This window comes from Papio anubis, chromosome 3, assembly GCF_008728515.1.
Source record: "Papio anubis isolate 15944 chromosome 3, Panubis1.0, whole genome shotgun sequence".
NCBI classification, from domain to species: Eukaryota; Metazoa; Chordata; class Mammalia; order Primates; family Cercopithecidae; genus Papio; species Papio anubis.
The window spans coordinates 178,482,335-178,505,991 of record NC_044978.1 but is presented as its reverse complement, the minus strand read 5'-3'; the positions used below and the strand labels follow the sequence as shown (position 1 = coordinate 178,505,991).

At 48.5% G+C, this 23,657-nt stretch overlaps 1 protein-coding gene across 3 annotated transcripts in view; it reads left to right on the top strand.

Annotated features, from left to right (window-relative positions):
• Positions 1-23,657, top strand: part of CRMP1 (collapsin response mediator protein 1) — a 70,980-nt gene that overhangs the window by 21,008 nt on the left and 26,315 nt on the right. For all 3 annotated transcript variants that reach the window (XM_031664731.1, XM_031664730.1, XM_031664732.1), the window contains exons 2-6: positions 4,621-4,709; positions 10,112-10,296; positions 14,809-14,973; positions 19,445-19,506; positions 21,439-21,519. In XM_031664731.1, coding sequence (XP_031520591.1) covers positions 4,621-4,709; positions 10,112-10,296; positions 14,809-14,973; positions 19,445-19,506; positions 21,439-21,519 — 582 coding nt within the window. The remainder of the gene's footprint in view (positions 1-4,620; positions 4,710-10,111; positions 10,297-14,808; positions 14,974-19,444; positions 19,507-21,438; positions 21,520-23,657) is intronic.

Here is a 23,657-nt window from a genome sequence, read left to right as displayed (position 1 = left end):
GTGAACTTGGAGGTCACACCTGTCTGTGGAGCTCATTTCCATGCGAGGTGGAATCAGACCTAATATTCCACACGGACCGTTCAGCGCACATGGCCACAAAGCGCGTAACTCCTTCAAAGCCCATTTCCTACGGTCTCTTCTGTGGGAAAGTATCTCTTCAGATTTTCCACACCACAAAGGGACCTGAGTTTGGAAAAGATATCAACTCAATTATCCTCTGGAATATCCATATCAAATATCAGCAGAGGCAAGGATCTGGAAAGTTCTGTCATAAAGACATCATTGCTTCCGCTTAACCCACAGATTTCTTTTTTTTTTTTTTTTTTGGTGGGGGTGGGGGGCGGCGTCTCACTCTGTCGCCCAGGCTGGAGTGCAGTGGCAGGATCTCGGCTCACTGCAAACTCCGCCTCCCGGGTTCACGCCATTCTCCTGCCTCAGCCTCCCAAGTAGCTGCGACTACAGGCATGCGCCACCACGCCCAGCTAATTTTTTGTATTTTTAGTAGAGACAGGGTTTCACCATGTTAGCCAGGATGGTCTCGATCTCGATCTCCTGACCTTGTGATCCGCCTACCTCAGCCTCCCAAAGTGCTGGGATTTCAGGCGTGAGCCACTGCACCCAGCCTTAACCTAGAGATTTCTAAACTCACGGCATCGGGGAACCCATGTCTGGGCCCGTACCTACTAAAGTCTCTCTGAGCTTGAGTTCTGAAGCACATGGCTTTGAAAATGCTTGTTTAGGAGGCAAAGGAACTACTAATTTTAAGAAAGACCATGAAGAGGTTGAATCAGCGCTTGGCTTCCTATGGGCTTTTTTTTTTCGGAAGTAGACCAGCACCTGAGAGACACTAAGGGCTTGGAGCCCTGGGCGCCCCTGCTTGCAGTGTCTGGTGGTGGTAGTTGGGGAGGGAGTGGATTTGAACACGAGCTCCACCATGTGATTCTAGGAAGAGCATAGCAGGTTGGGCCAATCTTCTGGCACACAGTGCATTAAAATGCCACCTTCCAGGCTGAGCCTGAAAAGCCCCCTATTAAATGTGACAAGGCAGACGGGTGCCTGCAGGGTGGCCGTGTTCCGGAAGCCATGCACCAGCTGCTGGTGACTTATGTTTCCTGTTCTGGAGCCGGGGAAACATGCACGCCAGCTTGTGGGTGCTTCCTGGATGTGCAGAGCCTGGGCCTCTTTTTCCCATTGGTCCTGGAATGCCATCAAGAGGCTTGGTGAGTTTCCTCCCTGGGGATGCACACATCTCTTTTAGGATACAGATAGGTCGTGGGGCCTAGGAGCAACTTACCTTGAAGCATCTTCCTCCAGAGACCCTCCTGCTGAAGAACAGGATGTGCCTTTTCACACTGCTTTTCCTCCACTCCCAGCTGTGACGTCTTTCTCTCCATCTTCACCCATTCATCTGTCAAGAATCAGTTCAGTCACCCAGACAGCCAGCCTGGCTGTGTCCAAGATGCCGGAGAGGCAGCAGTGAAGAAAACAAAGTCCGTTGCCTCCGTGGAGCTCACGGTCTAGTAAAGACAAGTTTACTATGCAAACTCCAGGCAGTGCCGTCCCCACCAACACCCGTGTCATGCGTCCCCGGGAAGTTGTGTCCCGCACAGCCAATGGGGTAACACGCCAAAGCTGTGATTCCAGTGCGGCAAGTCACATTTTAGACAGACCTAGAAATACATAGTCTGCCAGATGTGCTGTAAGTACTGTGAATACATAAAACGGGTAAGGGATGTAGGGTCAGCTGGTGGGGTGGTGGCGTGTGTTGTCCCAAACAGGGCAAGTTGAGGGGACAGCACTCAGATAAGTAACATCAAGCAGGGCCCAAAGGAAGTAGGAGCAGGAAGACTGCCAGGATCCTGGGACTCGAGATGAACTGGGGTCTCGCTGCCCGTGGCTTTCACTCTGAGGGAAATATGATTCTGATGCAAGAAGCTTTGGGCAGCTAACTGCATGATGTGTTTCTGATCCCTTAGTTTGGGTTAAACTCTTCTTCTCTGGGCTTGCAGGGCATTGTGGCGGATGCTGTAAGACCATGGGACCTGGTCCAAGGGAACACTGAAGTGCCTTCTGTGCACTTCCTCAGATGGCCTTTGCAAGATCAAGCTCTAGTTGCCCACAGTGCTAGCCAGGTCAATATGCACTCTATTGAACAGGATACCCTCCCTGCAGTCCCTGGAACCACCTCCCAGATGCACCACTTGCCTCCAGGTTCTTGAGTGAGGCTCTGCTATCAGAGCACCACCTACTGTGGGTTGTTCTTGTCAGTTTACTTTTTTTTTTTTTTTTTTTGAGACGGAGTCTCGCTCTGCGCTCGCTGGAGTGCAGTGGCACCATCTCGGCTTACTGCAAGCTCCACCCCCCGATGCAATGAGCTATGATCATGCCACTTTACTCCAGCCTGGGTGATAGAGCAAGACTCTGTCTCGAAGAAAAGAAAAAAGAAAAGGAACACAAATTAACAAACATTAATAATAAAAAAGAGTGCTTAGTGTTTTCATGCAAAGAATGGGGCACTCCTTTTGGAAAGGAGTTTGGTCATCTTTATCAAGGGCTGTAAATAAAGTTTATGTCGTTTGCCCCAGTTGTTAAGCTTCTGAGAGCCTTGCCTAACAAATCATTCAAACTAAGGAAGGAGTTTTATACACAAAAATGTTTTTTGCAGCAATACATATCCCTGTAAAAACCAGAAAATAACTTCAGTAACCAACAATGGGGGAATTATTAAACAATTTATTATGTATCCCTAAGATGGAATATTTTATGATTATTTTTAAAATATAGTCATGAAGGGGGGCCAGGCGTGGTGGCTCACGCCTGTAATTAATCCCAGCACTTTGGGAGGCTGAGGCAGGCAGATCATGAGGTCGGGAGATCAAGACCATCCTGGCTAACACGATGAAACCCCGTCTCTACTAAAACTACAAAAAATTAGCCGGGCATGGTGGCGGGTCCCTGTAGTCCCAGCTACTCAGGAGGCTGAGGCAGGAGAATGGCGTGAACCCAGGAGGTGGAGGTTCACGCCAAACGCCCTGTCTCCAAGATCGTGCCACTGCACTCCAGCCTGGGCGACAGAGGGAGGCTCCGTCTCAAAAAAAAAGAAAAAAAAAAGTATATGTATATATATACATAGTCATGAAGAATGTGCGGCAAGTTGGGATGTGATTATGGTAAAATGCAGGAAGGACAGAATTGTATTCTTTTTGGTTCCCATAATATTCTGGTTTCTGACTTGCATATCATTCCCTCCGCCCGGAACACTCCATATGGTGAAGCTTTGTTTGTGTTTATGCATAAACATGTTTATGGCTGAGTTCCATTCTGGAATGGTATTGACAAATAGAAGAGGGTTGAAAGCCTAGGTCTGTGCCCTTAGGATAGGCTGGGGGATTGAAAACGCCCTTTGGAGAACATCATCTGAATACATGAATATTTACATAGACATATTCATACAGTCCTGTTTGTGTGTGTGTGTGTGTTTATCCGCCTTCCTCTAATGACACATCCATTTATCTATCTATAGTCATACAGAGTGTAGATATAGGAAATAGAAATAGATTGTTTTTTAGACTTATTTTCTGGGTCTGCGCTTTCTCTGCCCAACCCCCCAGATAAGGTTGGCAGCGCTTTTGCTTGGCTTCCATGGCAGGTCCCCAGTCTTCTCCTCTTCAACCCCACATACCCTATGACTTGATAAACATCTGTCTCTCCATCTGTCAACCCCGGAAAGCAGATTCCAGCTCTATGCCTGGTCCCCTCTGGCACTCAGAGCATCAGTTGGTAGCTGATCGGTGCTTGGATGAGTGAGCGGATGTGTGCACTGTGGGGAAGAAAACAGAGGAAAAAGGGTGGGGAGACATCAGAATGTCAACCGGGAGTTATACTGGGAAAGTGGGGTTTTTAGTCTCTTCACTATCTTTTAAAATGTCTCTCAGTTGATCATTATCATATTTAATAATACCTTGATAACTCCCTGTTCTACAAATGACCCAGTTTCTTCAACAAATGAATGACATTCAAAAGGGAGGAGGGGCCAGTGCAGATGCTGACGGAGACTGCCGAGATGATGAGGCAGGTGTGCTATGGGGTCTGGTATGGCTCTTGATTCAAACCTTCCAACTACAAAAAGACATCCATGAGTCAATCAAGGAACATTGAACAGGGCCTGATTATTGACTGATAGGGAAGCTATTAAATTAATTGGGTTCGTTGGGATAATGGATTCTGGTTTTGTTTCTTTAAAAAGTCTTTACCCCTTTCCTGTTTAGAAAAAAAAAAAAGTGCATCTTGCTGCCCACACTCATTTCTCGGGGCAAACGGGAAGTGGGTTAGCAGTGAGAGAGATCTAGTAAAGTATTTCTAGGTGGAAAGATACAGTGCTTGGACTTTGTTTTAAAACATCTCAGCAAAAACAAAACAAAGTGAAAGGGGAGAAAGGTGAAAGGAGAACGGGAAGTGTTGGATAGAGAAGTATTGAAGCTGGTGATGGATCTGGGATGGGGGAAGTTAAATGCCTTTACTTTTGAAAATATTTGATAATTCTTTCATTAGAAATTAAAAAGAAAAAAATTTCTCCTGGCTTTTCTCCAAGGAACCTTAATACTTTGCCTTGCTTTGCAGAGTGACCGACTCCTCATCAAAGGTGGACGGATCATCAACGATGACCAGTCCCTTTATGCTGACGTCTACCTGGAGGATGGACTTATCAAGTGGGTTGATCAAAACAGACCTTTTAAGAAACCTGTGTCGCCAGGCTGCCTGGCCTTAGATGGAACGGAAGGCTGGCATTCTGCCCTGGAATGACAGGGCTGTGTACCTGTATTTCAGGGGTAGAGACCTCACAGAGGTTGGGGGAGGTGCACACTGCGGGTGGACAAGGGGCTGGCATTTCTCAGGTGCCCCCCTGGGCTAGGCTCCCTGCCACATAGCTGAGGCAGCTCCTCTCATGCAATGCTCACACAAAAGCTGCAAAATGCAGACATGTTTCCTGTTTTGTGGTTTTGGAGGCAGCAGGCCAATGAGTCTGGGTACCTGGCCCCATATGATGGGGTGAGTTAGGGTCAAGGCCCGGATTCCACCCTAAGACAACTGAATTCACAGCTCTTCCTTCCACCTACCCACAGTTTCTGGAATTGGGTTGAGGGGAGCAGGGAGGAAGGAGGAATGTGTGGCTTCCAAGCCTGGCCTTGGCACTTAAAGAAAAGATGGACGTTGGGGCTGGAGTTTCCTTTACTTTCTTCTCATTGGCTCCCTCTTCAGTCCTGCTTACGACAACCCAGGTGTCTTAGCCAGCTCTGGCTGCCGGAACAGAATGCCACAGGCTGGGTGGTTTAAATAGCTGCAGTTTATTTCTCACAGTTCTGGAGGCTGGAAGTCCCAGATCAAGCGGCCATCAGGGTTGGTTCTTCCTGAGGCGTCTGTCCTTGGCTTGCAGACACCACCTTCTAGCTGTCCTCGGGCCCTTTCTGTGTGTGTGCACACTCCTGGGGGCTCTTCTCCTAAGGACACCAGTCTTGTTGGATTCTGGCCCCACTCTTGTGGCCTCATTCAACCTTAATCACCTCCTTAAAGGCCCCGTCTCCAAAGGTAGTCCCATGGGGGTGGGCTGGGGCTTCAACATGAATTTTGGGAGACAAAATTCTGTCCATAATGCCAAGCAGGGGTCTGTAGGTGGCCTTCACTTTTCTTTTCTTTTTTTTTTTTTTTTTTTTTGAGACAGAGTCTCACTCTGTTGCCCAGGCTGGAGTGCAGTGGTGCGATCTCAGCTCACTACATACAACCTCCGCCCCCCGGATTCAATCGACTCCCCTGCCTCAGCCTCCTGAGTAGCTGGGACTACAGGCATGCACCACCATGCCCGGCTAATTTTTTGTATTTTAGTAGAGATGGGGTTTCACCATGTTGGCCAAGATGGTCTCGATCTCCTGATCTCGTGATCCACCTGCCTCAGCCTCCCGAAGTGCTGGGATTACAGGTGTGAGCCACCGCGCCCGGCTGGCCTTAACATTTTACTGGTGGGTGAGGATCGGTACAGTTCTCCTTCTGTGAGTTGTACCCCGGATTTGCTGGGTGCTCAGCCTCTTCCCTTGAAATCTGGAAGAGGAGAGAAGGACACTGTTTCAGGATCCAGCATGAGTGGTTGGCACAAGAAGGAAAGGCAGAGGGGAATTGGAGCTAGGGGAAGGCAGAAAGGGATTGATACCATTAACAGAATCATCCTGGGGCCCGTGTGGGCTTTGGGTATGATGATGCAGGAGGAGGAGGAGGAGGCTGGGGGAAAGGGGCTATGGAGTATTGGGGGCATTGAAAGAGACTACATATGCAAATCACCCAGCGAAGAGGGGTACCCAGAACAGTTGAGCCCTCCCTGCCTCCCCCTAGCTCACCCCCCAGTTCTAGTCCTAAACTTTGACCATTTCAAGTCCAGCTCGGGCCTCCCCTCCTCTGGCTTCATTCCTTGCTTACTCTTCTGGCCATAATGAAAACTTGGGACTCACAGGACTTGCCAGGCTGCTGTCACCTCAGAGCCTTGCACCCATCAGTCCCCTGCCTGGAATGCCTTTTCTCCCTGCCCCTCTGCCTTCCCCTCATCTCTTGTTTGTCCTTGTGAGCCCAGCTCATGCGACTCCTCCTCCAGGAAGCCTTCCTTGACCCCAAGATGGTGTGGGGTGCATCCCTCCGTCCCCAGAGCCCGTGAGCTGCTGTCTGTTGCAGCCCTCGTCACACTGCATTGCTCTTTGACCAGGGCCTTGCCTCGTGGCCCCCACCCTGGGGCCCAGCACCAGGCCTGCGGAGTAGGTCCTGGAGCGCCAATTCAGGGAAAGCATAAACAAATGAATGTTGGCCATCAGGTGGTGAGGATGCTCCTGTCAGCTGCAGGGCACCTGGATCCCGAATGGTTAGGAAGGCAGATGGGGGGTGGGGAAGGGTGTCAGGATGCGTCAAAAAATGAGGTTTTCTAACTCAACCATGGCTTAGATATAGAGAAAGCAACTCCGAGGGAACACCCCTTTGTGTGGGGGTTTTGGGCTTCTGAAGCCTGAAAGGTAAAATGACCCTTAGAATGATCTCGTGGGCTCCCTGCTCCCACACACCACCTGCTGCTTTGATCTGACCACATCCATGCCCGTCCTTCCCGGGCCAGGCCCCCTGATAGAGGGCCTGCAATCCCAGGGGGTATACAGATGGAGCAAGTGGCCATGGGTTGAGCTGCATTCATTAAGTGCCTGCTGTATGTATGAACATCAAGAATCCTAGGACTCCGGCTAACCTGGCTGTTGAGGAAATATGCAGTTTCCCTAAATTCATTATCTGTCAGCCCCTCTTGGTCGTAAACCCCTTTTACTTGAATCCGTTGCTGAGAAGCTCTCTGAGTGTCAGCAGTTCTCCTCTGGCCTTGTGAAGCTGAGCGAGTGACAGTGACCGAGGCCTCACACGGCCCTCGGGTGTTTATTCAGAATGTGCATCCTGCAGGCGGAGAAGGGTAGGTGTGGAAGAGCCAGGGACCAGCTGTGCTCACCCCAGGGACCACCTGGCACGCAGAGGCACAATTATTCTCCTCCACTTTAATTAAACCCCGAGAATCCTTTAATTTTGTGGCCATTTGCCAAGTTTTCTTAAGAGCCGCTCAGCTGTCGTGATTCATTGGATTATGATTCATCGGGGTTTCCATTTAATTCACTTAGCCTTGGTGAATCAGGTGCCGGTGGTTGAGGGTTTCTTCTGCACTGTGGGGTGATGGTGTTGGGGGAGGGGCATCTGTCTCATTCACTGAGCTGAGCTTCCTCTCTCCTCTTTCCCTTTCAAGCACGTTGCTGTTGAGCACCATTCAGTGAGTCCCGTTTAGTTTAATCCCAGTTCAGGGAGAATCTGGCTTCTATATACGGGAAGCAGGGCAGCAGTAAAGCCCGCTGGTCAGAGCTCTGATCTTAGTCTTGAGTAGACCTGGGCTTAAATCCAGGCCCATCACTGACTTGCTGTGTGACCTTGGATGAGTCACTACACCTCTCTGAGTTGTGTTGTCCTCTTTTGCAAAATGGGAATACCTCCTACCTCACAGGGCTGCTGGCGGGAGACCAGAGAGGGTTTGTTAAGAGGCTATGATTGTGCCTGGTAAGAAAGAGCCTCTGGCTGCAGAGATGGCACTCATTGTTGAACATTAAGCATCTTAGGACTGTGGCCAACCAGGCTGCTCAGGAAATGTGCTATTTCTTTAAAAAAAAAAAAAAGAAAGAAAGAAAGAAAAGCCAGGCATGTTTGCTCAAACACTTTGGGAAGCCAAGGCAGGAGGACCCCTTGAGCTCAGGAGTTCAAGATCAGCCTGGGCAACATAGGGAGATCCCATCTCTACAAAAAATTAAAAAACAAAATTAGCTGGGCATGGTGGTACACGCCTGTAGTTCCAGCTACTTGGGAGGTTGAGGTGGGAGGATCGCTTTGAGCCCAGCAAGTGAGGCTGCAGTGAGCCATGACGTGCACTACTCTACTCCAGCCTGACTGACAGAGATCCTGTCTCAAAAGTAAATAAAAGAACCTCTCATCAGAGTACTTGTTGGCCCCCACAGCATGGTGACTCAGTCACAGGCTTGAATCAGACTGATCTGTGATTCTGCTGACACTCATGCGTAGGTCCGTGCCCATGTGTAGACACACCATGTGCATGTCTACAGCCAGTGGCTCTTCTGACTGGACTGTGCCCAGGTCTTTGCCTGGGTTGGCATTTGGGGTGCTACCCTGTCCTCTGTTAGAGCTGGTTGTGAGCATTCAATGAGAGAAGCCGTGATTCGCTTAGAAGATGCTGTTCTTCAGTTGCTGTTCCTTTTAAGTTAAGGGCCAGGTGTCTTCCTGACCCCTTTCCCTTCAGCTGTTGGCAAGCCCACACTTTTGAGAGCACGGCAGAAGGATTGGGGAAGACAGGATTTCCCTCAGTCAAGTTGGACATTCTGGGGATATTATAAGCAGTGGCAGTGGACATTCTGGGGATATTATAAGCAGTGGCAGTGGACATTCTGGGGATATTATAAGCAGTGGCAGTGGACATTCTGGGGGTTAGGGATTGCTTATAAGCAGCAGCGGTGGACATTTTGGAGGTAAGGGATTGGTTATTAAAAGCAGCGGCGTGGTGATCCTGGTGGAGGTGGACATGTGTGGTAACATTTTCTGAGTGTCCACCTTGTCCCTGGCACTGTGCGGTCCTAGGCTTATTTACTGGGTTAAGAGCACAGTGTGTGGCACCCACTTTTTCGGGGGAGCCCCAGCTGGGATCTGCTTGCTGGCCCAGCTTCTCCTGGGAGCCCAGGAGGGCAGGGGCTACTGTCTTGGTTGCCTGGCTGTGGATTCTGTCTAGAACTGCACTTTTGGTCACTGAAGCAGCATCTTCCTGGGTCTTTACTACTGGTGTTTCATGTGACTTAGAAAATTAATATACTGCCCAATCTCAAGAGTTCACAGCAATTGGATTTTTTTTTTTTTTTTTTAAGTAAAAATCAGTCACAGATCTCATGGTCTGAGCCAGACCTTGACCTTGGACGCTGCTTGGTCCTTTTCCTGGTTCTGGCTGAGCCTCTTCCCCCAGCGCCTTGATAGACCTCCTGACTCTGGTGCCAGCAAATAAAAACCAGAAGCCACCGTCATCAATAAGTCACCTACAGAGATCCCCGGGGGCTTGGTTTCTCTTTTCGTAAGCTCCTTTCCCTCCTTCCCCATTTGGAATTTACCCTCCTTCTGGAGGAAGTTTTCCAGCACCTGCTACATCGGAATAGATGTGACAGTCAGCGTGTGCATCATGCTGGTCTCACCTCTGTGGGACTGAGCTCTGCCACCCCCTCCACCTGGAAGCCTTCTTAGATAACGGGCTGGATGAAAGAGCCCCTCCTCTTGTCCCCTGGCTCTCTCTGCTATACTGGACTCTAACAGTCTGCCCACCTGCCTTACCTCCTGTTAGACTGTGAGCCCCTTGAGGGCATGCGCCCTGCCTGAGTTATCTGTCTACCCAGGGCCTTGTGAAGGGCCTAACTCAGAAATGTTTATTTAACAGAACTGAAGCTGTGGGTTGACTGCCCATTCTACTTTTCCTTTAAGAACCAAGGCTGTCTCTGTTGTTTGCCTCCAGACAAATAGGAGAGAACTTAATCGTTCCTGGTGGAGTGAAGACCATTGAAGCCAACGGGCGGATGGTTATTCCCGGAGGTATCGATGTCAACACGTACCTGCAGAAGCCCTCCCAGGGGATGACTGCCGCTGATGACTTCTTCCAAGGGACCAGGGCGGCCCTGGTGGGCGGGACCACGATGATCAGTGAGTGACACTGTCCCCTGCCTTAGGGACATAGACTGTGAGGTCCCCTCCTCATCACCAGTATCACAAGTGCTCAGTGTGTTCGAGGCTGTCTGCCCAGGGTGCCACTGGATTTCATTCTCACCGCAGCCCTAGGACACAGGTCGCCGTTTTACAGAGCACACCATGTGTGCCACTGGGACTACACACGATGGCTTAATAAACAACATGGTTTTATAGGCACCAATTTTAAAAAATTATTTTTAAAATATTGAAATACCATCTCATTGGTATAATTGCTTAGCATGAGACTGAAGTCACATTTAGATTTTTAGAAACAAAATTTGTTTAAAGAAAAGCATTAAGTGAAGAAGACATGGATTATAGGGAGATAAAGCAAAAAAAAAAAAAAAAAAAGAAAACCCTTCAACATGATGTGAAGATGGCTGTGGTTTCAGAACCAGTGACATAGGTATTATTGTGACAGATGGGAGAATAGAGGCTCAGAGAGGTAAAGCAACTTGCCCAAGGAGACATAGCTGGGAAGTGGTTGTATTAGTCAGTATTGCTGCAGTAATACTGTGATAAGACCACGTAACAAACAGCCCCCAAATCTCAAGCAACACTTGTTTTTCTCATTTGAGGGTGTGCAGGAGTGGGCATGGGGCTGGAGTGGCTGTGCTCAGCTATAGGTTGGACTCGGGCACCATGGGTCTCCCATTCTGGACCCAGCGACTCCCCAGCCACTCTATTCTCCTGGTGAATGGCAGAATGCAGGGGATTCTGGCCGAAACTTGCCTCCTCTCACTGCCTCATCTCTTCCCTTCCATGCTGCAGCTTCCACCCACATTCTGTTGGCCAAGGTCAGTCACGTGGCCGAGCCCAAAGTTGACAGCAGCACACTGTGCCACAGAGAGCCCTGGTGAGGCTGGGGAGGGAAGGAAATACTGTGGGCAATGAGACCAGTCCCCAACAGTGCTCGGTCTGGGAAACTGGATTCCTCCTCCATAGCCCTGTGCAGCCCGATTGCTGTTTCTTGTGTTGATTTTGAAGAGCTGCTTTTGCTTGAATTCATTTTAATAAGCAATTTTAACTAAATAGGCCACAGTTTATTGTAAATGTTCTGTCAACTGTTAGGCTCTTCAGTTCCAGGCTACTTGTCTGTAAGCTGGCCCCAACCCTGCCCGTCTCTCCCACTTCTTCACAAAGGAGTCCCTTTGGAAGCGTGGTCTGTGGGCTGAAGCCCACTGCTATGGGCAGAGTTTGCCAAGTCCCTGAGCCAGGAGTGGGGCTCGACTTCTCAGGCAAGCACTGTCCTGATCCCTCTTCCAAAAGGCAGCCCGTGGATCTGCTGGATGGGAAATGGGAGGAGGATCTAGACTTGGACTTGGATCCCAGTGGCCAGGGTTTGAACCCGAGCACTGGCACTCGGCAGGCAGCTGCATGACTGTGGCTAGCACTTGGCCTCTCTGAGCCTCAGCTTCCTTGTCTGTAATGTGGGCCTTACGGTGGGAAGCGCCTAGGGTAGTTTGGAGACGTACATGAGATTCCTTCATGTAGTGCATGGGACATGAGAGTTCTCAGAGATGGGCACGGAAGTTCCGGGCTCAGGGGGACTGCATAGGGCAGGGGAAAGAGTCCTGGATGAGGAGCCAGCGTTCCTGGGATGTCCCCTGCTTTTCTCCATCACCAGCTGTGAGATCCTGGGAAGCCCTGCCCTGTAAACCTTATCCTCCTCACCTGTGAAGGGCAGTTTCCAAAGTGTGCTTCATGGAACACCAAGAGCCTGTGAAAGCACACGAGGACCACAGTCCGGGGCTCTGAAAGGGTCCCCGCCCTTCCCCATCTTCATTCAACAAATGTTAATTAAGAGTCCACACCGGGTGCTGTATCAGGTGAACAAAAGCAGGAAAGATGCTCGTTGTCAAGGGCCTGTCATCTCTCTGGGAGTCACTAATCATCCACATGTATGACTAGAAACTGTGACTCCTGCTGTAAAAGAAGGGTGCACAGTGCTTTGAACTGAGGGGCGGGGCCTCGGGGAAGTGTTCTCTGAAGAAGCGACATTCGTACAGGGATCTGAAGAATGAGTTGGAATTAACCAGGGGAAGGGGGCAGAGAAGAGCAGAGCCCCGGGAGGAGGGAATAGCATATGCAAAGGCCCTGAGGTGAGAACACACCTCCCATTCCAGAGACTGCAGGGAGGCCTGTGGGGCAGGGGTGTGGAGATTGAGGGATGACATCCTGTGAGGCAAGGCTGCAAGGAGAGGACAACCCTGAGCCTCGATGACCTGATGAAGCTGTGGCTCTTTCTCATATGGGTGACAGGCAGCGTTGAGGTATTTTAAGCAGGGAGAGATGTGAACTGTTCCGTGTTTTGGAGAGACTGTAATAGAGTGGCCGGGATGGGATGTGGCAGGACCAGCTGGGAGGCGATGGCATAATACAGCTGAGAGATGAGGGCAGCGTGGCCGTGGACTGGGCAGAAGTGGACAGCTTCTGGGTTTTATGAAGGCCAGTCAACAGCCCTCGGTGCTGGGTCAGACATGGGGGCATGCGAGGGAAAGGAAGTGGCACGGGTGACCTGGGCCTCTGGCTGTGGAACCGTTACTTGGTGATGTCCACCACAGCTGGGGTGGGGATGGGGACAGTACTGCATGAGGTTTTGGACATTCTGGTTTGGGGGAGCTTTTGAGTCATCTCGGTGGAGAAGCCAAGAACACAACCGGGTTCAGAATTCTGTAGCTCAGAGCACGTGGCGTGTTTCAATGAGCTGGTGCAAAGCAAAGGGATCCAGTTAGTGAGCCTAGTGAACAGTAGGGGATGGAGTCCTCAGGATGATTGAGAAGCGGCAGCCAAAGAAGTAGGACAAAGGAAAGAAAAAGCCAGAAGGTAGCGTTGCCATGGAAGCTGCAGAGGAGCAAGTTTAAGGAAGGAGGGAGGGACCTTCTGTGCCCCGAGAGGCCAAGAAACTGAGGACTGCATGCTCCCGTTAGACCTAGAGATGTGAGGGTCATAGTAGCAAAGGCTGATGCTTTAGGTGGATGGAGGTGTGAGTGGGAGGAGGAGAGGTGAGACTTTTCTTTTTGACATCTGCCTGTGAAGGGTGGGGGTGTGAAGAAACAGGGCAGTAAGCTTCAGAGTATATGAAGTCAAGGAGGTTTAAAAGACTGGAGGCTCCCCTTTCTCATCTACTTTACATTTAAGATTTTATTTGAAAAAAGGATGATGAAGTGAACTTGTTTGGTCTTGGAGGTCCTTTTCATCTTGGCATTCTATGCCAAAGGAGGCAGCTTGGAGCAGTGGGTAAGAGTTCAGACTATCTGACAAGTCTTGGATAACCTTCCTTCTTCTGCTTACTAGTTGTATGCTCTTGAGCAATTGCTTTGCCCTCTTTGAGCCTCAAGTTTTTCATCTGCAAAATGGGGATATTAATTTTCACTTTACAGGACAGTTGTGAGGATTGAATGAACAAGCTTATGTAAAGCTTTTGTGACATTATCTGACAAATAGTGAGCATTCCATAAATAGTTACGATGATGGTGATGATGATGACAATGGTGGTGATGATGGTGGTAATAAAGACTGAAGATGATGGTGATGATGTCATTGCTAATTAATGGTTATGGTTAATGATAGTGACAGTGATGGCAATATGACAATAATGATGGTGGGAGTGATTATGAAAAGGTTGGTGGTGATGGTGATGGGGTGATAATAGGGTTGATGATGATGATGGTGATAGGATGGTGGTGAAGAAGATGGTGATGGTGATGATGATGATGGGGTGATAATGATAGTGATGATGATGATGGTAATGATGGTGATGATGGTGGTGATGGTGGTGGTGACAATGTTAGTGATGGTGATGATGGTGGTGGTGTGGTGATGGGGTGGTGATGATGGTGGTGGAGTGATAATGATAGTGGTGATGACAGTGGATGGTGGTGATGATAGTGGATGGTGGTGGTGGTGATGGTGGTGATGATGGTGATGGTGGTGGAGGTGATGATAATCATGAGTGATAATGATGGTGATGATAGTGGTGGTCATGGTGATGATGGTGATGGGGTGATAATGATGGTGATGATGGCAGTGGTAGTGGTGATAATGGTAATGATGATGGTGATGATGATGATGGTGATGGTGGTAGAGGTGATGATAGTGATGAGTGATAATGATGGTGATGATAGTGGTGGTCATGGTGATGACGGTGATGGGGTGATAATGATGGTGATAATGGCAGTGGTAATGGTGATAATGGTAATGACGATGATGGTGATGGTAATGATAGTGATGGTGATGGGTTGATAATGACGGTGATGATGATTGTGGTGGAGATAATGATGGTGGCTGTCATAGTGATGGTGGTGATGGTGTGATAATTATGGTGATGATGATGGTGGTGATGGTAATGATGGCAATGATGGTGGTGGTGGTAATGATGGCAATGATGGTGGTGGTGGTAATGATGGTGGCTACCATTGGAATACTTGAGTCTGAAGCATCATGATGCATATTTCCCTGTCCCAGTTGACCATGTTGTTCCTGAGCCTGGGTCCAGCCTACTGACCTCCTTCGAGAAGTGGCACGAAGCAGCTGACACCAAATCCTGCTGTGATTACTCCCTTCACGTGGACATCACAAGCTGGTACGATGGCGTTCGGGAGGAGCTGGACGTGCTGGTGCAGGACAAAGGTCAGTTAAAGCCTCAGAACGGGGTTTTGGGAAATCCCTGGTTCTTTGGCGGATCCAAGGATTATGTGGAGTGAAAAATCCCCCTGTCTGCATCTGCTCTGAGCCTGATTAGGAGCTGCCCTCTGCCCCATGACAGTGAGGAAACAGGCTAGTCCCTTTACAGAGTCCATCCTTTTCTCCTTGAAAACCTGTGGGCTGTCCTTGTTCTCAGAAGCAGATCCAGTCTCTGCAGCCTGCCATGCTAGGCCTTTGCTGATCTAACCTCACTTTTCTTTCCTATCACCCTGATCACTAGCCTGGCTGCCATCCCTGAAACTGGCTATGCTGCGAGGCCCTTGCTCATGCGGATCCCCTGCCAGGAATGAATGCCCTTTCTCCTCTGCCTGCCCAGTGCTACTCACCTTCGAGACCCACCTCAACCATTACCTTCTCCCATTTCCCCAGTCAGAATTGCTTCATTCCTTGAATAGCCAATGCTGGTTACTTAGGCCTCCTTTGGGGCACTTTTTCCATTGTTCCTGGATTATGGGATGTTGTCTGTCTGGCTCTTCTGTCAAACCCTGAGTTCTGTGAGGGAGGGGACCGTGTCTATATGTCCCTGCTTCCCACCTTGGCTCCCCTCTGTTTGGGTTCACACCAGCACAATGTAGACACTTCATGGGGTGCATTACAGTGAATGGAGGGGAACTGATCAGAAGACACCAAGGAAGCGAAGAACAACAGAACGGAAAGAGTCAGGGCATGAGCGATCTGTCCAGAAAGGGGCAGTCGGGGCCCCTCTGAGGAGGCAGCCTCAAGTGGTGGTGCCTCAAGGAGAGCGAGGATGTGTTTCCAGTTTTGAAAATAGCTGTGCTATGTTTTCTCATAATAACAGTATCATCCCCAATATTTAAAGAAAGTCAGAAAATGGAAGGAAAAAAATTGTTTTCCTCTGGTGCTACCCCCAATCACAATTTACTCTTCATGTGAAGGATTATTGCTTTCCATTCCCTGTGTATTTGGATGATTTTTCCCTATGTGGTTGTGCAATAGCTGTTATGTGGAACCCTTCTTTTTTCACTTAACATTTTACGAGTCACATTACTCTTCATCAGTAACTTTTTAATGGCTCCTAATGTACAATATAATGGTTAATTTGCTTAGCTATTTTCTTTTTATTGGTCATTTAGGCTTTCTATTTGTTTTATTATAAATCCTATTATGGTGAACATCTTCATGTATAAACATTTGGTTGCATTTCTAATTTTTCTTCAGATTTCCAGAAGTGGAATTAGAAGGTCGAAGGTTTTAGCATTTTTCAAGATTATGACGCTTATTGCCAAGTTGGTTTCCTGAAACATGCATCCCCTTGTACCCCTGCAAATCCTATGCCAGAGTCTCTAGTCCCTGCACCTTTGCACCACTGGGTGTTACTGCTTCTATGAAATTCTTGCCGATTCGATGGGTGAAAGACACCACCATTGTGGTTTTCCTGGCAGTTCTTTACTGATTACATTCAACATTTTGCATACCTTTTTCCTTATGTGAGTATCTGATTGTATTCTTCGCCCACTCATCAATTTGCATTTTCATATAGCTGTTTAAGCTCTTTCTATCAAGAAGGCATTATTGGCCATGGTGGCTCCCGCCTCTAATCCCAGCACTTTGGGAGGCTGAGGAGGGAGGATTGCTTGAGGCCCAGAGTTTGAGACCAGCCTGGGCAACATAGTGAGACCATGAAAAAAAAAACATAGCCGGGAGTGGTGGTGCAAGCCTCCCAGCTACTTGGGAGGCTGAGCGGGAGCATTGCTTGAGCTTGGGAGGTTGAGGCTGGAGTGAGCACTGCACTCCAGCCTGGCTCGGAGAGTGAGACCCTATCTTTTAAAAGAAAAAGGCATTATCCTTGTATTGCAGTTGCTGTGTGATTCACCGCAACTACATAACAGTAATAATCCAAGGAAATTGACAGTCTCGTATCTTACTTTCCTTACCTAATATTAAGTTCTGAGCAATTTTCCCTAGGTTGCTGCCCTAAGTGAATGGTCGTTTAGGGTGCCCCTCACTGAGATGCAAGGGTCTCTGGAGTGGCAGTGGAGTTTGCAGGGAAAGACACTGGGCTCCATGGGGCCTAGTGGGTCTGTGCTGCTTGCAGGCATCCAGGGAGCCCTGTGCTGTGTGCATCTGGCCTGGGTCACTAGCAGGCGAATGGCGATTGTGCTCAGGTCCTGGCAGCAACCTTTCTACTTTGTATGCTTCTATGAAATCAACTAACTTTTTAGATTCCACTTATAAGTGAGATGGTGCAGTATTTGCCTTTCTGTGCCTGGCTTATTTCCCTTAACATAGGGTTCCACAGCTTCTACTTTGTTGCTGCAATACAGGATGTCCTTCTTTACTAAGGCCTCCATTGTGTACATTTACCACATTTATAAAATCCGTTCATTCATTGATGGACCCAGGTTACTTCCTAATCTTGGCTGTTGTAAATAATGCCGCAGTGTACACGGGAGTGGGGGCATCCCCTGGACATACTGATTTCAATTCCTTTGGATTTTTAGCCGGTAGTGGAACTGCTGAAGCATATGGTAATTCAGTTTTTAGTTTTGTGAGGAGCCTCTGTACTGTTCTCCGTAGAGGTGGTGGTGCTAATTTACATTCCCACAAACGGTGCTCAGGAATTTCCTTTTCCCCACATCCTCGCCAACATTTGCTATCTCTTAGATGCAGGTCTGGTCTTGTCTTCCTTCCTTCCTTCCTTTCTCTCTCTCTCTCTCTCTCTCCTTTTTTTTTTTTTTTTTTTTTTTTTTGACGGAGTCTTACTCTGTCACCCAGGCTGGAGTGCACTGGTGAGATCTCAGCTCACTGCCTCCCGTATTAAAGTGATTCTCCTGCCTCAGCCTCCAGAGTAGCTTGGATCACAGGTGCACGCCACCACGCCTGGCTAATTTTTGTATTTTTAGAAGAGACAGGGTTTCATCATATTGGCCAGGCTAGTCTTGAACTCTTGACCTCAAGTGATCCGCCCACCTTGGCCTCCTGGATTGCTGGGATTACAGGTGTGAGCCACTGCTCCCGGCCAGGTTTTTATTTTCTAATCAGCTTAAACGCTCTCAGCGGCTCCACATCATCCCCAGAATAAATCACAAGCTGTCCGCCTGGCTCGTGAGGATGCGCCCACTCCTCCAGACCGGCTTGTTCCAGTTCCTCGGGCCCAGAGCCCTGGCCCCCTGCACCTCCGTTTCCCATCTGCTCGAGGCTGCCTCTGGCCCTTGGAGCTGTGTGAGTGAGCGCTGGCCCCTTCAGGAACACTCTCCCTGCCTTTTCCTAGCGAGTCTCCTGTTCGTGCTGAGCTGCACTCCCCTGGGAAGCCTTCCCTGAAGCCCCCTGACAGATGCAACCCCCCATGCATCCCCCACATAGGGATCATCAGACTGAGTTGTCTTTGCCCGTTGACTTGCTGGTATTCCCACACCCCAGCCCAGATGGCGAGCCCCCTCCGGGCAGGGACTTGTCATCTTGCTCACAGTTGCATGGCCGGTGCCTGCATACCAAGAGATGCATCAAATATCAGCGGACCAGCTGATTGATTTCCTGAAAGATGCCTTTAGTAACTTCTGTATCCCAAGCGCTTAGCACATGCCTAGCATAGAGCAGGCTCTCAATAAATGTTTATAATATGAATAAATAAGTTAGGGAAGGAAAAGAGAGAGAGACGCAGGGAGGGAGAAAAGAAAGGGAAGGAGGAACACACCTGGTTTCCTTTGTCCTAAAGCGTTTTAGTGCATCCTTCTCTAAGTCAGAAGGCCTTCCCCAGAAATCTTGATAGTCGTCCTGAGCGTACTGTACAGTCCAGTGCAGGGCATTTCCAGGATGGGAAACCAGCACATTTGGTGTAATGTCCTCTTTGCAGAAATGGGGAAAGTGAAACCCAGAGAGGTGCAGTAACTTCTCCAGTGCTACACAGCAACTGAGGCCTGAACTCAGCTCTCCCGGACAGAGCAGCTGTCACTGTTGATGTCTTTATGGGAATTGCAAACACAATTTTTTAAAAAATGGGATAAAAAAGCATGTGCTTTAGGACATTTCTAGAAGCTGCATGACTAATGTCTTTTCATCTTCCTTGCAGATTCTTATTACACCCTTCCTTATCCTTATCACACCCCTCCCTCTCAGCCTGGGGAGTTTCCACCTCCTCCTCCTCCTCTTTCTCTTCCTTCTCCTCCTCCTCTTTTTCCTCCTCCTCCTCTTCCTCCTCCTCCTCCTCCCTTTCTTCTCCATCACCTTCAGATTCTGCTTAGGTGTGACTTTCCCTGGAAGCTTCCTTTGACCTTCACCCACACCCTCAGACTGGATAGGTGCCCCTTTGGGGATCCCAATGGCACTCCTCTCTCCTGGTGACTACCACTCTGCTCTGTGGTCATTGATTTATTGGAAAGATATGCTTCTGTTTTTTCTTAAACATTTTTTTTTTATCCTTTTTTTCTTGAAACAGGCGTCAATTCCTTCCAAGTCTACATGGCCTATAAGGATCTCTACCAAATGTCCGACAGCCAGGTAGGTCCCTCACACTCGCCCTCTCCCCTCTTGTCTGGGCAGGACTGGGCCAGCTTTGCCAGTCCAGGCAGCACAGGGCAAGGGAGATTGTGAGAAGCCGCAGGGTTCGAGTCCTGATTCTGGCACGGAGTGGCTGTGTGATATGGTGTCAGTTGTTGCCCCTGCTGGCCTTCTGTTCTTTTCTGACCGTGTGAGTGGCATGCAGAAGGGGGTCCCTGGTTTGGCGGCTCCCAAACCTGGCTTATCCTCAGCATCATCTGGAGAGCTCACTCAAATACCAATTCTTAGTGCACGTTACGGATGCTGGGTGTTGGATTCAGGAACCTGTACTTCCCAAAAGCTCTGCATTTGATTCTGGGATTCAGGCAAGGATGGGGACCATTTCTGAGCTCTGACACAGGAAGACAGACTGCCTGGCCTTCCCTCACAGCAACTGCAACATGCTAGTCTTGTCACATTTGTAAGATGGAACATTTCTGGCCCTGCCAACAGCAAACGATTATTACGTAGATGCAGCAAGTCAAGGGAGATGGAGCCGCAAGTTGTTCTTCAGGAGTAGCGGTTACGACTTACAGGACACCTGGCCTTCTTATACTCCTGGGTCTCCTAGTTTTGTTTCGTTGTCACTTTCCTTTGCTCTGCTTGTTAGTGTGTGGAGAAAATCATGGAGGCTACAGCCAAGCCAGGCTGCAAGCCCTGGCCATACCGGCTGCTTGCTGTGCAGCCAGGGGCAGCTCTCCCAACTTCTCTGTGCTTTAGGCTCATAATAGCCATGCCTTATAGAGGCAGTTGAATGATTTCATAAGACGAGTGAAGTGCTAGAATGGTGCCTAGCACAGAATGCTGCCATACAGGCATCAGTAAGCAGGGTAACTGGTTATTACCATGGAGATAGATGGGCAATGGGAGAAGCACTTTATGTCCTTCCTTTCAAATAAACACTTGGAGTTACAGAAAATAACTTATCCCAAGATGTCCAGGAGGCCTTTGATACAATCAACAAAAGACATTCAAAGAGCTGAAAATTGGTTCAGTTACATAGAAAACATAGCATGTGATGTGCTGGCATAATTGTGATTTTCACCTGTTTCATTGTAACCACTGGAGCCCTGGACATGGATGGAATCGAGCAGCCTCTGGGTGCAGGTTCTCAAAAGTGCTTCATGCCTCCACATGTCTTCCCTATTTGCTGAAATAGGGATGTGTGTCGGAAAGCAGGCATCCCAGGGGATGTTGTCTTGCATGCATGGAGAACAAAACCGGAGAGGGAGCTTCATGGTTTTGGCCCTTACCAGGGGCAAATGCCCAAATACAGATTCTCCTCAGGTAGGAGGAGAACACTGGGCAGTGGGCCGGGCCTGTTTTGGCTAATTGAGAGGATGGTTAGCATACTATATATTATCTGAGTATTGGGGTGATTAGAGAGCTTGTTTTCCCCACCCCACCATTGTCTATAAAATGGTATGGGTTCACATTTTTGTAAGGATGCACACATCTTCTGTGGCATGTGGGTGGCTATGGTACAGCCTCAGCAGATTTAGTTAGACAATTTCTGTAAAACTAACTGTGATTTCTCAGGACCAGTTGTTGCCATTAACACCTACAGGTGTTTCAAAAAAGCCAACCCAAAAAGACAGCAAAAGGCACAGATAGGCACTGAGATTGAGTCTGTCTTCATGCCCTGGGGTGACTTGGACCAGTTGTGCCCCATCCTCAGCTCCCTGCTTTTGGATCTACAAGATGTCAGGGTCAAGGAACGGTCCTTCCAAGTCTGACTTGTATAGCAGCACATTCCATCCATATGAATGTGTCTGCAGAGGCTGGCAGGTGAATGACTGAATGGGTGTGAGAGAAGAATGGTCTTCGTGAATGCACCTGCTGTGATTTTTTTTTTTTTTAATCTCACACCAACCCCTGTTTATCTCTCCATAGCTCTACGAAGCCTTTACCTTCCTTAAGGGGCTGGGAGCTGTGATCTTGGTCCATGCAGAAAATGGAGATTTGATAGCTCAGGTGAGTGGCATGAATTTCCACTCCTTCTACCTCAGTCTGATTCTTCTTGTTGCAAAAGGTTTGAAAAAAGAGCATTGGTTAGTGAGGAGGCTATACAATGAAAGGTCAAGCCAGGAACTGGGTGTCATATCAGACACACCAGGTGAGAGTCACTCACACGCCATTGGCAGGCCGCATTGACTCTAGAACCTGTTTTCTGACCTGTAAATGAGCACAGTATAACTGCCCTGTGAACCTTAGAGGGTTTGCATGAGAGAATGAGGATGTGAATGAAATGCTTTGCCAACCCCAAGGAGGTGTTCCAGGCCAGCCTCCTCCATCTCCTAGTCATGTGACCTTGGGCAAGGAACTTTTTCCCATGAACGCTCTCGTTTTTCATCCAGAGATACCCACCTGGTAGTGTTATTGTGTGGATCAAATGATATTATGTGCCGTGGTTTGAATGTGTCCTTCAAAAGTTCATATATTGAAAACTTAATGCACAAGCTAGTAAGTTGATGGTATTTGGAGGTGAGGCCTTAGGGAGGTAATTTGGGTTAGATGAGATCATCAGGGTGGGGCCCTCATGATGGGATTAGTGGCTTTATAAGGATAGGAAGAGAGGCCTGAGTTGGCATGCACCTGCTGTCTCATGTTTTGCCCACCGCCATGCTATGATGCAGCAAGAAGGCCCTCACCAGATGCTGGCACCTTGTTATTAGATTTCCCAGCCTCCAGAACCATGGGAAATACACTTATTTTCTGTATAAATTACCAAGTCTATGGTATTCTGTTATAGCATCAGAAAACAGATTAAGACATCATGTACATGAGGTTCAGAATCTACACATAATTGACTGCAGCTGTGCAAAAGTTTTGGATAAAATGAGACATGAACATATTTTGATAATTCTAGTTATGAGGTGGAGAATATGTTGGGAAAAGAATGAAAGCTGGGAGTGGTGGCTCATGCCTGTAATCCCAACACTTTGAGAGGCTGAGGTGGGCAGATCACTTGAGGCCAGGAGTGTGAGACCAACCTGGCCAACATGGCAAAACCCCATCTCTACTAATAATACAAAAATTAGTTGGGTGTGGTGGAGCACACCTGTAACCCCAGCTATTGCAGGTGGGAAGACAGCTGTTACAGGTGAGAATGCAGCTATTACAGGTGTGAGGCTGAGGCATGAGAATTGTTTGAACCTGGGAGGTGGAGCTTGCAGTGAGCTGAGATTTGTGCCACTACCCTCTAGCCTGGGCAACAGAGCGAGACTATCTCAAAAAAAAAGAAGTCAGGGTGACCAGCTAGGTTCTATTCCAGCAGTTCTCATAAGAAATGAAGAAAGGAGATAGGAGATGGAAGAGGTGAGTGTGACAGGAGGGAAACGCAATCTACAGGACCCAATCTACAGGATTGGGTGGAGGAAGAAGAGAAAGAAGTCAGGGGGGCTTCTGGGTCTCTGGTGCAGAGGCATGGATTGCTCATAATGCTGTAAATCAAGACCAGGCACATAGGGGAAGGTTTGGATGCAGCCAGTAAAGGTAGTTCATCCCAGGCCTGATGCAAAGGGCTTCACATATTCATACTCACAACTACTCCATATGGTAGATATAATTATTCCCATTTTATAGATAGGGAAACCGAAGCTCAGATATGAATAAGTTGCTCACTGTTGCTCACGGGGCAGTAGAGCCAGGATGTTAACCAGTTCCCTCTGGTTCCGGAGCACAGTGGAAGAGCAGCATAATGGCTCAGTGCTGGAGATCTAAAGCTTCACCATTAAGGTTCTTCTGTTGACTTCACTTCTTATCTGGGTCCTTATAGTTTTTCTGCACAATTGACATTCTTTCAAATTCAATGTAAAAAACAAACAGTGCCTTAGTTCCATCATGCAAGAGTATTCTGTTCATTGCTAACAGGTCACTGCATCCAGCCCACACTCAAAAAGAAGGGATTATACAAGGGCAGGAATGTCAGGAAGTGAGAATTACTAGGGCCACATCTGAGACTTCCTCCCAATCTGTCTTCTGGCCCCCATGATTGATGACCCTCTCCCGTGCAAATTACAATCACCCCCTCCCATGCTTCTTAAAAACCTCATGACAGCATTAGCTCAAAGTCTGGAATCTCATCATCCGAACCAGATCCAGGTGTGGAT